General features: G+C 50.7%; 1 protein-coding gene across 2 annotated transcripts in view; it reads right to left on the reverse strand.

Moving 5' to 3' along the window:
- The window catches only part of DAAM1 (dishevelled associated activator of morphogenesis 1), a 95,528-nt gene that overhangs the window by 12,291 nt on the left and 70,060 nt on the right, over window positions 1-13,177 (reverse strand). The window contains exons 15-20 of one of the 2 annotated variants that reach the window (XM_032691207.1): window positions 12,705-13,004; window positions 12,483-12,590; window positions 8,246-8,275; window positions 6,760-6,863; window positions 1,427-1,511; window positions 555-661 (exon numbers count right to left, since the gene is read on the reverse strand). In XM_032691207.1, coding sequence (XP_032547098.1) covers window positions 555-661; window positions 1,427-1,511; window positions 6,760-6,863; window positions 8,246-8,275; window positions 12,483-12,590; window positions 12,705-13,004 — 734 coding nt within the window. The remainder of the gene's footprint in view (window positions 1-554; window positions 662-1,426; window positions 1,512-6,759; window positions 6,864-8,245; window positions 8,276-12,482; window positions 12,591-12,704; window positions 13,005-13,177) is intronic. The other variant, XM_032691208.1, reaches the window with a different exon arrangement.

A 13,177-nucleotide genomic window follows, 5' to 3' on the forward strand; every position in this document is an offset into this window, starting at 1 on the left:
TTCTCACCTGGGCCATGATGCAGATCACAGAATCATAGAATCACAGAATGGTTTGAGTTGGAGAGACCTTAAAGATCATCTAGTTCCAACCCCTCTGCACTGTGAGGACACCCTCCACTAGACCAGGTGGAAGAGAATCACAGAATCATCAAGGTCAGAAGAGACCTTCAAGATCATCTAGTCCAACCATCAACCCAGCACCACCACAAATGCCCCTAAAGCATCTTCCCCAAATGAGAGGGGAAATGCGTCGAGTCATGACCTGGGAAGCCAACACCTCACTCCAGAGGATCCATCTCCCTATCCCTTTACCCTCCTCTGTCCAGCTGCTGCTTGTCTGGGATGCACACCCTGATTCCAGGAGCACAGCATCACAAGTGATCCTTATGAGTGGGAGCACCTTGCTTGCCCTCCCATCCGTTTGGCTCATGTATTTCTTGATGGGAAAAGCAGTAAGAAGGGCTTATTTCCCAAGCAGGTTTTCCATGAAACAGCCACCTCCCAACCAGCCTGTGCAGCCACTGGCCAAAACACGTGTCCCCTGAGGCACCAACCTGCTCATTTCGAAGAGGAACCGGTCAGCCTTGGCCATGCGGTCCAGCTCGTGCTTGTGCTCTTCCAGCAGGTCAATGTCACCCTTTTCAGGAACAAACTTCAGGAGCTAAACAAGAGAAAGCACAGTGGTGGGTGTGAGGTCCATGCACAGTTTTTCAGGAGCCAAATGGTGATTTATTTCCTTGAATTTACTACCTTTACAGCATGTACAGACAGTGACCCCAAGGCACCTGTGAAATAAGTGTTATCGCTGTCCCTGTGACCTTCCTCCCTTTACTCTCACATTAGTGTATCTTGCCTCTGCCCTGCCATCACTCTGGTTTTACAACAGATGTACTATGTCTGCTCCAAGGTTTCAACATCAGCTTTGCCAGAGGAGATGTCAGTCAGGGACTCTCATTTGCTGCAACTCTACTTATTTGCAGATGGAAATTCTGTGCAATGAATCTTCCCACGTGCAATTGCCAGCTCAGCTTTAAGGACAGGTGGATAATATGTTCCAAAGGGATTCAGAGGGGGTGAAAAATGGGATTCCCTTTTTGACAACTGCACAAACACTGAACAAGCTTTCAAAAATAAACCTCCACGGAGCACAAACTTCAAGTTGGAGTCACAAAACACAGAACATGTGCAGCCTAGAGGTTCTCAGGGCAGACCTGAGTACAGGAATGGCACATGGAGGCCATGCTGGTCCCAGCACTGATGCTGCCACTGAACTGCTGTCCCGATCCACCTGGGTGGTTTTTCAACATGTGGTTGTTAAATAATTTGGGGCCTGACACTCTCGAAGCCACACTTTGGTCCTGAGCACCTTGCACAGCATCATCTCAGCGTGAGGCAACCCCAAAGATGCATGAGACACGCTGCCCACCTGCTCCAGCATGTCTTTTGGGAGGTCCTCCTGCTCGTCCATCGTCAAAATCGCTCGTTTGATCTCCTCATTTGAGAGTTTCAGCCTGGGAAGTGGAGGGGTAGGAGAGTTATTCCCAGCCCAGCAATCAGGGAAGGTTTCCTTACACACCCATGAAACATGAACAGCTTAACTCTCAGCCAGCAGCAGCATCATCACAAATAACCCCATACAGTGTGTTATGAAGAAGGATAAGAAGGATGTGTGAGAAACGTGGTAGGACTGTGCTCTGCCAAGGCACAGCATAGCACAGAGCAGCAGCCCTGGCCCTGCTGCAAATGGGGCCCAAACCCCTGCAGCCAATTCCCTCACCCCACACCTATTTCCCCATTTTATGTAAGTATTGTAAGTAGTATATTGTACATATATTGAAAACATCCAACTTTCATATGTAGCTCTTGCCTGCAGCAGTGCTGCTCCTGCAGTGCCAGCACCCCTAAATGCCGTGGGGCCAGTGAGGGTCATGGTCCCACTGGCAGCACAGCCCAGACCAGGCTCAGCAGTGCAGCTCAGTACTGCTCCTGAATCTGCTGCCACAACCCTTCAGGAAAATGTGGCCAATTTCTACTGCTGTTCTTGGATTTAAGCATTGCCTCTCCCACCACCTTTGGTTGGAGTCTTCCTCTAGGAAAAAATGAGAAAGAAATCCAGAATTCGGAGAAGCAGATGCTTAGCATCCCAGGAAACCCATCAGTTTGGGCTTTTTTGGAGGGGTGGGGATTTGGTGTGCTTCGAAGTGTAAGAAGCTGGAAACCAGCCTGCCCTCCACCTTTTTCTTCCTCTGCTTCACACAACAGGAATTGAACACATAGCCTCAAACTGGAGATTTCTGAAACCACAGACCACTGTATCACAGCGAGCACCACCAGGCTGGGCTTCCCTGGCAGTAGTTCATCCACCAGTAGTCTGCACTGAGCTGAGGCAACAAATAGATTGAAAGGCACCCTCAGCTCCTCCTGGGCTACAGAGCCATTAATTACAGTTTAATTCGTCTGCAGCACTCCCTGTAACCGCTCCCTGCAAGGACTCTGGTTGCAAAACCACACATATTCTTCTTCTTTGCATTGTGGTCGATAAAATAATTTAAATTCAAAAGAGGGAAAGCCCAGAAACTCCTGCAACTCCGTTTGCCAACATCCTCTCCCTCGCCCAGAGCGCAATGATGGTTAAAACCATTGCAATATTTAGTTTTAAAAGAAATTAATCCCCTGTACTTCCACGAAGGGAAAAGTCAAAGAGTTGAAAAGACCTGTTCATGGGGTTTAGGGAAACCCATGGGCCCAGTCTTGGCAATCAGTGCTGTCAAGGGATGCTGAAACACTGGATGTGGTTCAAAGGAATGAGCTGAAACCAGAAACACACCCTATGGTGGGATGTGAGACCCTGGAAATCAACCTGATCAGCAGATCAAAAAGAAGATCAGGAGCTGACTTGATCACTCTGAGTAATTAAATGAGGAGGATGTTTTTCATCCTGTGTCTCTTCAGGGAGCAGACTGTGGAGCTGGCTTTTGGAAGCTGAAGCTAAAGTAGGAAGGGTGCTGGTCTCTAAGACCAGTGCAGGAAGGGCTTGGTTTAGCTTGAAATCTTTTGCTCAAGACTGAAAGCGAAGGATTAGCTTTATCGAGGCAGGTGGATCTTACAGACCTGGTAAGTAAATATTCATTCCTTATGAGCCCAGGTTTCTCATCCTGCACTCAGTCCTCTCTCACCTCCTGCTCAAGGGAGCACCCTAGAGAGGATTTGCTAATTAAGGAGTGAGTTAAAAATCTACCCCAGCCCGGGGAGGAAGCTCAAAGATTGTGCTGAGCAGTGACCAGGACAATTGTTGGGGCTGTCATAAAAGGAGCAAACCCAGGAAACATGGAAAATGTCTCCTCTGCTTCTTGCAGTGACGAGCAGACCCATCCTAGTCTCACTCTACCTGTCCCATAAGAGGGCAGTGGCTGGGATGGAACATGACCCGAGGTAGGATATGAACTGCAGGACTCCCTTTTCACCCAAGCAGCAACAGGAATGTGCAGACCACCAACATCGCTCTCCACTCCAGTGAAAAGCAGACACTGGCTAAGTTTGGACATTTAGAGGGATCCCTGGGAAGCAAAAATGCTCCTGGGAGAAGGGGGTGGGCAGGCAGCTGCCCCTCATCCATAGCTAACACCTAGAGCACACACTTCTACCATGATCGTCTCCAGGACGGTGGTGAAATCGAGGGTGACTTTTTTAAGCCCTGCTCATTGAAAGCAAAGCCAACAATCAAATACACTTAAAAAGAAAAGAGGTTGAAAAAAACCCCCCACTTTTCTCAGGAATCATCACAACCCAGTGCCAAGAACAAGAGCCTGCCCCAGCATCGGCAGAGAGCAAGCGCGGGGCGCCAGAAGAAAACAGCTTCTCAGACAATTCGATGGGAAAGGGGCCAGTGAAAGCTAGAAGCTTATCTATAACCACAATAATTATCATTGTTGGCAGCAGCTGTCGAACGCGAGCCGTCTGAGAGGAACGGGGTCACAGGACTTGCTGTCACAGGGATTTAAAGCCGGCAGCCCGACGATGCGAAGTGACAGCTCGCCAGCCCGGCGAGAGCGGGGCTGTTCTGCGTGGCTTTTGTCGAGCAGAGGACGTAATAAGTGTGAAGGGGGGAAAAAAAACCGAATTCCACCGGGAAAGGGGACGCGCCCTCCTGAAAAGCCACATTCATTTGAGAAAAATGCTTCGTGTCGCCTCGCAGGGAGAGGGGAATCAAACGAGCCATTCACCGCCAGCGCGAGGCGGAAAGCGATGGAGCAAGGGGTGGATTTGCATCTGGCACAACGCAGGGCTAAAAATACACACCCATGCACAGGGAGCAAAAAGCAAGGACGTGGTGAGTTCACAGAGGAAGACACGACAAGGCACTGACATCGGCAAAGCATTCTCCAAAAAAACAGAAGAAAAAAAAGCAAGCGTTAAAAATATTCTTGTGCTGCATTACAAGCCGGAGGAAAATCCAGTGATCTCACTGCGCAGTAATTTCTCCCAAAGCAAGGGAAACAAGCAAAAAAATAAATCTACAGAGAGAGATAAAGTATCTCACTGGCCGTAATCTTTCCACGCTGTGAGCCAGACAATGCCTGGTGAGCTCACAAATGTCTGGGCTAAATCAGGGGCCAAGCCTGCAGGTCTTTTTGCATGTGAAAGTCTGCTCAGCCCTGTAGTGGCCGTGCGAGGATGGCGGGAGGGCAACAGCCCAGCTGCCAGACCAGTCCCTTTGGAACACTGGGACCAGGGACCCACTGGTCTGCCCAGCTTCGGGATGGGCAGCTGGGGTGGGCAGAGGTGAAAGGATTTGCCCAAGGATGCACAGAATCTGCTGGAGAGGCAGAGGCTGTACCTGAGTAAACTAGAAGGATATTTGGGCTTTATCCCTACACCACCATTCCTTTTAGCCATTTGGCATCAAGGGTAAATCACTCAAAAGGATTTTGGGGAGAGAAACTCGACTGTGGTCCTGGAGCACCATGGGAAGAACCCCAAAGCACTTCCAAAGCAGCACCTGGTACAAGTCACTGTAACCTCAGAGCCACCTGTCCCTGCAGGGCCCTCATGCTGCGGGACAGGCCTGGGAACAGCCATGTAAGAGGCTTGGGGACCACCCTGCAGAGCAAGTCTGATCCTGCATCTCCCCTAGGAAACGACCCACAGGGGAGGGCAGGCAGGCAGCAGCCTCTGCCATGCCCTTTTTGTGGAATTAATTACTGGCGATTCGTTTCCAGCCATTGCTTTCTTGGAAGAGAAGGGTTTGCTGGTGAGATGAAATTGAGACCTTTACTCAGTAAGACATGCAAGATGGCTTTGAAGTTAAGTGCTCGGGTCTTTCCCCTTCCCACCAAAGGAGCTATTTGTGTGTTTAACTTCCAACTACACACTTAAAACCTCTGGCTGAATCACACCTAAACCCACTCAGACTACGCTCAGCCTACGTATGCTGGGAGCACCCCAGCCAGTGCCCCGAATCCCATCGTTTTACTTGCTAATAGCTGGCTGCCACAGACATACTCATTTGCCTGCTGTTTTAAACTCTGCTTTCATCGTCATCCCTTTTTATTTGGACTGCTAGGAAGCACGAAAATCCCCAGAAGCAGCCCGGAGCAGAGCCAGCCATAAACACGGCAATTTTACCCCCGAAACGCTGCGGCACACGGCTCACTGCACTCATCGCTCCCGCTGCCCACGGGGCTGCCAACCACCCCTGGGAGAGCTGGAAGGAGCACCAGGGACTGTGAGTTATCCACCCAGAGGTTTTTGGTTTTTTTGCAGACATCAGCCTCCCCGTGCTTTCTAGGGAAGGAAACCAGCTGGGCTGCCCAGACAAGGCACCATCTCCACCAACCCATGGTCTGGGAAAACACAGAATTTGGGTGCCGCGGCTGCAAGCCCAACCTGCCAGCAAGGCTGCTCCATCCTGGCCAGCCCTGGGTGGCACAAAAGCTTTCGTGCTTCCAGGCAGCACCAAGAATATTTCTGAATGAAGCTAAATTTTGCTGCTGTTGGGATCTTTTTTCTTATTGAGTGAGTTAGAAACAAGCTGCATTTTCTGCTGCTATTTGGGTGGTTTTTTTCAAGTAGCTACACTGATAGTTCATCCTTTCAGACCACTGCAGCCTGGCTTCCCTTTTCTCAGGAGTCAGTCTTATTGGTGTAGTTTATCTTGCTAAAAAAAGGTCCTTTTTATCCTCTTGGCAGCAATCTGGGGATTGGATTAAATTGCTGGTAGCAGTGCTGAGCCCGCCTGGCAAGGAATGTGCAGGAGCCTGTCATCCCAGGGCTGGGTAGATTAAAAGGGGCACATCCCCTTCCCAAAATTCAGATGTGAAACAGGACACTGTGTGGGCAGCAAAAGGCCATGGCTGAACTACTGATGCTCCCTACACCCTGCTGATACCCAGTGCCTTACCCATCTCAACAGAGACCCTCTTCAACTGCCAGCAAAGAGCAAACAAAACCCAGGCTGAGGAAGATAAGAGGTGAAATCAACTCTCTTTCACCCCCTGTGAAGGCTCATGCGGTACCCCAGCCCCTCGGGGGCTTTTCAGGGACACTAAATTGCCATGTACTCTGTTAATGGCATTGCCCCTCTATGTCACCATGCCATGAACAATGTAAGGCTATAGCTGGGTTCAGGTGTCACTGGCTCTCCTCCTGTCCTGGCTCCTGTCATTAACCTCTTGCCAGGTATCAGTAGCAACCCCCAGCCCAGGGCAGGGTATCGAGCACCCCTCCACCCCCCAGAGGGCAAGAAGGCATTAACCATACCTGGAGAGGAGGATATTGCAGTTCTGAGCTCTCCGGCCATCTATGACCGAAAGCTCCTTGACTTTATGCCGGGAACTCAAAGTGTCATCGATAGCATCTTCCTTCTACAAAAAAACAGGAGAGAGAAAAAAGAAAAGCCTGGAGAAGAGCCATGGAGCAGCAAAGACATTTAGTACTCTCAGCACATAGCAGTGTGATACACAACGGGCCCCCATTAATCAGGAGTGTCACCACGGGTTACGGGTAAGACCCACTGCCTGTAAACGAAACACAGTAAGTCATTTCATAAACCAGAGCTGGCTTTGAAGCCACTGGTTAGAAATGTAAATATTTTCTCAGACAGGGAAGATTTAAAAATCTGCAAACACACAGGCGCTGCTGAATAAATAAAGCCGGGCTTTCTTAGCATACATACTTGTGATACTTCATTAAACCCTCGCATGAAATATTTCATTACGGGCTGCTGCACACACTCAGCATCACTCTTGTTCCTCACCCCTGCTCCAAACATCTGTAATTGCCCTTCATGCATCAGTCCTCCACAGCCAGCTAACCAACACAGGCTACCAGACTTGCAAAAGCAATCTGCAGCTTTTTCAGTGAAATCCTCCCCAAATAAGGGATTTGAAAGCAGGAATCGGCAGAGCATAAGCACCTACATCTCCTTAAGCAGCTTAAACACGTTACCTCCAAATGAATAACAATATTGTGGTTGTGGGCAAATGGGCAGATCTACACAACAGCAGTTTTGCAGGGTTGCCCAAGGGGTTCATGTTGCCCCAGGTTTTAATTTACCATATTGCATATTTTAGTAAGGTTAATCAATTAAAAGCTGGCTATTCAATCCCTCTGGAAGGAACATAACCTGGAGCTGCAAGGTCCTGTGTGTTACAGATCTGCACTAAACATCCATGAGTGTAGGAGACCTGGCACATGGCCACTGCACGGGTTGAGAGTGGGCGCAGAAATTCACACTTTTTTATGCTTTTTCTTGTTTGAATGAAAAATAACCCACAGCTACGGGAATTGCAAAGCTGCTGGAACAGGCAGCACAGAGGCAGGTGATGGAAGGTGAGCCCCAAGTCACCCAGCACCAGCTGCCCCTCTCCTGTGCCTTGCCTGCCCTGATCACAACCAAGCAGAGAGCTTCAACCCATGAATTTATTTCCATCTTTTGTAAAGCAACAATGCCCAGGGGTAGGAGCTTCTCCATGTTCAGCTGCAACTAAAAATTCAACCTGTGGACTCAGTCACTGACTTTTGACCTCAGGCCAGACAGCAAAGAGGGTGTCTTCTGACTTACCAGCCTCCCCAGCATCAACTTTCAAGCTGCTCCTCCTGTTGCTCTTTGTACCTCTCTGATTCAACCCCGTCTGCCACACATTAACCCCCCTCAGGAGTGCCCACGTGCCCCGGTGTCCCCAGCCCCACTCTTGCCCTGCCCTCACCACTCGCACACGCCGGGGTCCTGGAGGTGCTCTCTTACCTGTCTGGGGTTACCATTCAGAAAGAAGTCCTACAGCCATAGCAGAAGCATGGAAAAAGGCAGTAAAAACACATGCAGTTCAGTGATCTCGGTGAAACCAAAAGGAATCAAAGCACAGAGAAGTGGAGAGTGCAACATGGGGGGGGGGCTTGGCAGCACAAGGGAGGCACTTGGGGGTGCCAGTCCCAAAACAGGGGGGATGCAGGTGAAATTGTGGATTAGAGGATGCGCAGAAGGGGAGAGGTGATGGGAGAGGCGGCTCCATGAATGGCTCAGGCCAAGGTGCTGGTGTGCACAGAGGTGAGGAGGGGACACGGGAGGAGGTGGGAGGACGCTGGCCAAGCCCTGCCACTGGCCCAGAGGCACAGAACTGCTCAGCCTGCCGTGCAGAGGAGGAAAATTGCTGGTTCTTGCACATCTGAGGGACTGAAATGCCAATGCGACTGCCAGGAAAAACAGGGCTTTCAAGTGGAAATAAGGAGAGGCTCATCCCGGAGCAAATCTGGCCACAGCAAAACTTTACTGTTTGCCATGGCAACACATTTCGCCTTGACTTCTCCTCTGACAGGGACATCCCCCCTTCTCCAGCCTGGCCAAGTGCCACCCTGATGCCACATTGGCGCTGTGTTCCTCAAAGACCTGGCTGTCCTGATGGGCTGCCCCCACCAGACTGGAAGCACATGCAGTAGAGCTGGCATCACACACATGTGCACACACACATGAAGGTTTTCCCTTCTCATTCCCTCAGCTGAGCTGTGCCTATCAGGAGCCTTGTGGCTAAAAGTCTCTGGTTCAGCTAAGGTTAAGGATTGGTATTTCATAAATTAACCTCTTTCCAGCAGTCTCCTTTGTGGGACAGGCACAAAGCACACCCACAAGCTGCAGTAGGTATCATCTTCTTTGTTTAACTGGTCCCTAATTAGAAAGCCTTCCTTCCAATTCTGATGCTCACTTGTCCCTGGCTGCTGGAGAGAAGGACATGGTGGCCTCCTGTAGTCCCCTGCTCTAGGAGAGGGAGGGCTCCTCATGTATAAAGGTAGAGAAAAAGCTCATTACAAAACCCCTCCGTCTCTGCCTCAAACCAGCCTCATCCCTGCCCCTTTTTCTTGCAGGAATCATTATCCAGCCTCTGCTGCAGGATGGTATAAGACAGAGCAGTTTTAAACGTGCAGTCACCATCCCCACAAACATTTCCCAGCCCTGCTGTCCCTGGCCCCTGTACAGGTCACTCTCCCTTGCACAGAGGAGCTGGAGGCTTTCCTTCCTTCATCCTTTTTTGGGAGATGAATTCTTTCCCAGCTCACTGCTAAGCCCCCAGTTCAACAACACGTATTTTTTCCACTTGGCCCTGACTCTTTTACATCACTCACCGCTGCAGGACCTGCCAGGACTGCCCTGGCTGTGTCACTGCTACTTATCAGCATCACTCTCAGCCTCTACCCCCTTGCAGGCTCTCAAGACATCCCTGACAGAGGCACAAACCCCTGTGTAGCACATGTAAGCCCCGATGGCCCTGGACTTGCTTTTCTCCATCGATGCATTTACATCCTTACAGAGCTCCCCCCAGTCCTCATGCCACAGCCTGAAACTCATAGCTCCTGTTAGTTTTTCTGTTATATCTAGCAAAATTGGTAAATGCTGGCATTATGCACAGCTGCAGGGCTGAGGCCTTCTCTGGGGACAGGGACATCAGCAGAGCCTCAGCAGGGAGAATGGGGAGGATACAGGGCTCTCCTCACAGCATCACCCAGCATGAGACAGGGATGCTCCCAGGCTGAGCCCCAGGAAGCCCAGAGGGTTCCTGTCCTCCCCACATGGAAAGGGCCTTTCCAGAAAGCTGCAGAGCTCACTTTATAACCTGCATTTACATCCCAGCCTGTGATGTGGGAAAAGCATTTAAAGAGATGCTTAAAATTAAGTACATCATTAAGTCCTGGGTCTGTGCAGTACTTAGGGATTCCCAGGTGCTACATGGCAATAAAACCAGCCAAATCCCAGCACCAGCAGCCCCATAACAGCCATCTGGGGGTAGACAGAGAGCTCTCTGCACTGCACACACCTCTGCCCACTGTCCCCAAAGCCTGCTGGGGCACTGGCCATAGGGATGTACCACTTTTGCAGCCCTGGTTTGCTTGGGGCATGGGCAGACAGGCAGCCCCTGATGCCCCATGTCCTGAGGATATCATGTGTCAGGACAAGTGAGAGGCATGATCATTGAGCAAGAGGCTCAATACAGGGAATAGGCAGGAGAAACCCCTGCTCCTCCCCTGCTTGTTCAGGACAGAAACCAACTTTTGCTAGGGCTTGGTAATGCTGTGAGTTATTAAGGAATTAGTTCATTGTCCTTCATGGACAGCCTGTTCATTCCCCAAGCCCCCACCATGTACAATGTGCCCCCTGGTTTGCCTGTGTTATAGAATTACAGAATGGTCTGGATTGAAAGAACCTTAAAGACCATCTAGTTCCAACTCCCCTGCCATGGGCAGGGAATGTTCCACTAGACCAGGTTGCTCAGAGCCCCATCCAACCCAGCCTGGAACACTTCCACTTTCCTTTATCTCATGGAGCACATCTAACCCTGTGTGCTGGTGCATGCACTGCAGCTGCCTGCTGAGCTGTGCTGCCAGCAATGTTGGAGCATGCAGCCAGGCACCCCCTGCCCATGCTGGGACTGCCAGTGGGAGCACTCTGGGGACTTCAGGTAGGCAACCATGTCCCTCAGTTCCAGGGACATGTGTCCCATGGCTCCACTCACACAAAACAGGGCTACCACGAAGCCAAGGTGAGCCACAAAGAACTTGTGCATCACATTCCCAAGGGTGGCTCCAGCCCCAGCAGCATCTCACAGGTGGGACTTCACCTTGTCTTTCCCATATGCCTTCCAGATGCTCTCGTAGCATCTTTTGCCAGTCCTAACCCAGATCCTGGTTTCTGTGTTCAGCTTCCTTTTGGTCCTTATCCCACCCAGGGCGTAAGCCCATGTCACACCTCTCCTTTGCAGCATCTCCCTGTTCCTGCTGGTCCCAAACCTAACCAGCCGCTTCACCCAGCAGGACCTCAGCCAAGCCAAATTATTTTTAAATTCCTGCCTGGCAATAATCCACATCACACCAGGTGACTCATGGACTCGGGCAGGCAAGCCGGAGGGCAAACCGTCCTGCTGACACACAGGTTTCTATTCTTGCTCCTCTTCCATTTCCATTTCTTGTCCTCAGACGTGCCCTCCAGTAGACATGAGTCAAGCTCCAAAAATGCCGAGGGAAAGACAATGCTGTGGTCACCTATTCCCAAAACACTGGGGCAGCACGTACTCCTGGTGGGCTACTCTTGGTATTTGCCCTGCTCTGATCCACCCTGATCTTTCCCTCAGTTAGCCTCTGGAAGAGATTAAACTCTCGCATTGCTTAATGAGCTTATGGGTCAGGTCCCACTCCTTCCCAGCACCGTCCTTCTGCCTGAGCCTGGCACGAACGAGACAAGCTGTTCTCTCCTCCTAGTAATACAGCCAGGTGTTCAGCAGGTGAACATCCTTTTTCAGCATCTCTCCTTGTTTTTCCTCCTGCCTTCTTGAAAAAGTCATTGCTTTTGCCCATTTTCATCCTGCCTGAGGTAAAATAAGTGTCTAATTTTCTCTGTGTGCTTTGATGCCTTCCAAACTGGGGCTATACTGCTTGAACAGGAGATTAAAAAGCAGAGACTTTTGCCTGCAATGACACTATTTTGGTTTGGGATTTTTGTTCAAAGCTCACATTTTGCTCTTGGCTCACTACAAAAATAAAAGAAGAGATCCACCCATGGTAGATGTGGGTAAAACTTAGTCCTTCTTGGCCAGAGAGGGATAGAAATTTTCCACCCAATATGGAGACATGGAGCAATTGCTGTTAAGGGCAATCCAAAAATATTACCCAACTGTGGCCACATCTGGGGGTTATTTTCATACATTCCCTGTCTGGTATTTTTGTGTGTTTTTTTGGTGATCCATCTTCATGACACACATAGTCAGGTGTGTGGGCAGGGGTGAAATCAGGCACACCGAGCTGTGAAGAGCCACCTCGACACAAAAGGCTCTGGCATGTGGATGAGAGGATAATGCAGATCGAGCTGATCTGGCAAACACGGTGTCAGCATGAAATAATGGTGGGAGATGTGTTTTGAGACCACAGGTGAAACCACATGATCCCATAAGGGTGGCACCTTGCCCAGGCCCTCACGTTGCCCACCCGGGGCCAGCCGTTACCTGCTGTCTTTGGTAAGCGGAGAACGTCCTTTCCAGGTCTTCGAGGTCCAGGATTTTGAACACTTTTGTGTCATCTATGTTGGTCCAGACGGTGCCTGTCAGCTTGTTCTGCAAGACAGTGGGAGCACTGCAGGCTGGGAGTCCCCTACCCACCTGCCCTTATATCACCAGGTAGCCATCCGGCACCCACAGTTTCACTGCCAGAATTATCGCCCAGCTTACCTCTGGCAGCTTGGACCAGTTGAAGGATTTGAGGGCGTTTGTCGGCTGAGGGATGCTCTTCTTCTTGAAGGCTATAGGTGCTCCGAGGGAAGGCATCATCCCACCCAGGGGTGGGGGTCCAGGGGGAGGTGGGGGACCACCCGGAGGGGGCGGTGGGGGAGGCGGTGGGGGACATCCCCCTGGGAGCGGTGGGGGTGGTGGAGGGGGAAGAAGAGATCCGGGAGTTGGAGAAGGTGCAGGGCCACCAGGAGCTCCTGGTGGCATGGGAGGTCCTCCAGGGCTGGCAGCACAGATCGCCCTCTAAGAGAGAAAGAGGAGGGGGAACCGGTCATATGGGGCTGGGGGACACCACCTAAGAAACATCCCCATGCTGATTTTTAATCATTTTGGCTAGAATTTAACCAACAGAGGAAGCACTCAAAGGCTTCAGCACTCCTGACTGAGATTCAATGCATCTGGAGAGGCAAAATCAC

Source organism: Chiroxiphia lanceolata, chromosome 6 (assembly GCF_009829145.1).
Source record: "Chiroxiphia lanceolata isolate bChiLan1 chromosome 6, bChiLan1.pri, whole genome shotgun sequence".
NCBI classification, from domain to species: Eukaryota; Metazoa; Chordata; class Aves; order Passeriformes; family Pipridae; genus Chiroxiphia; species Chiroxiphia lanceolata.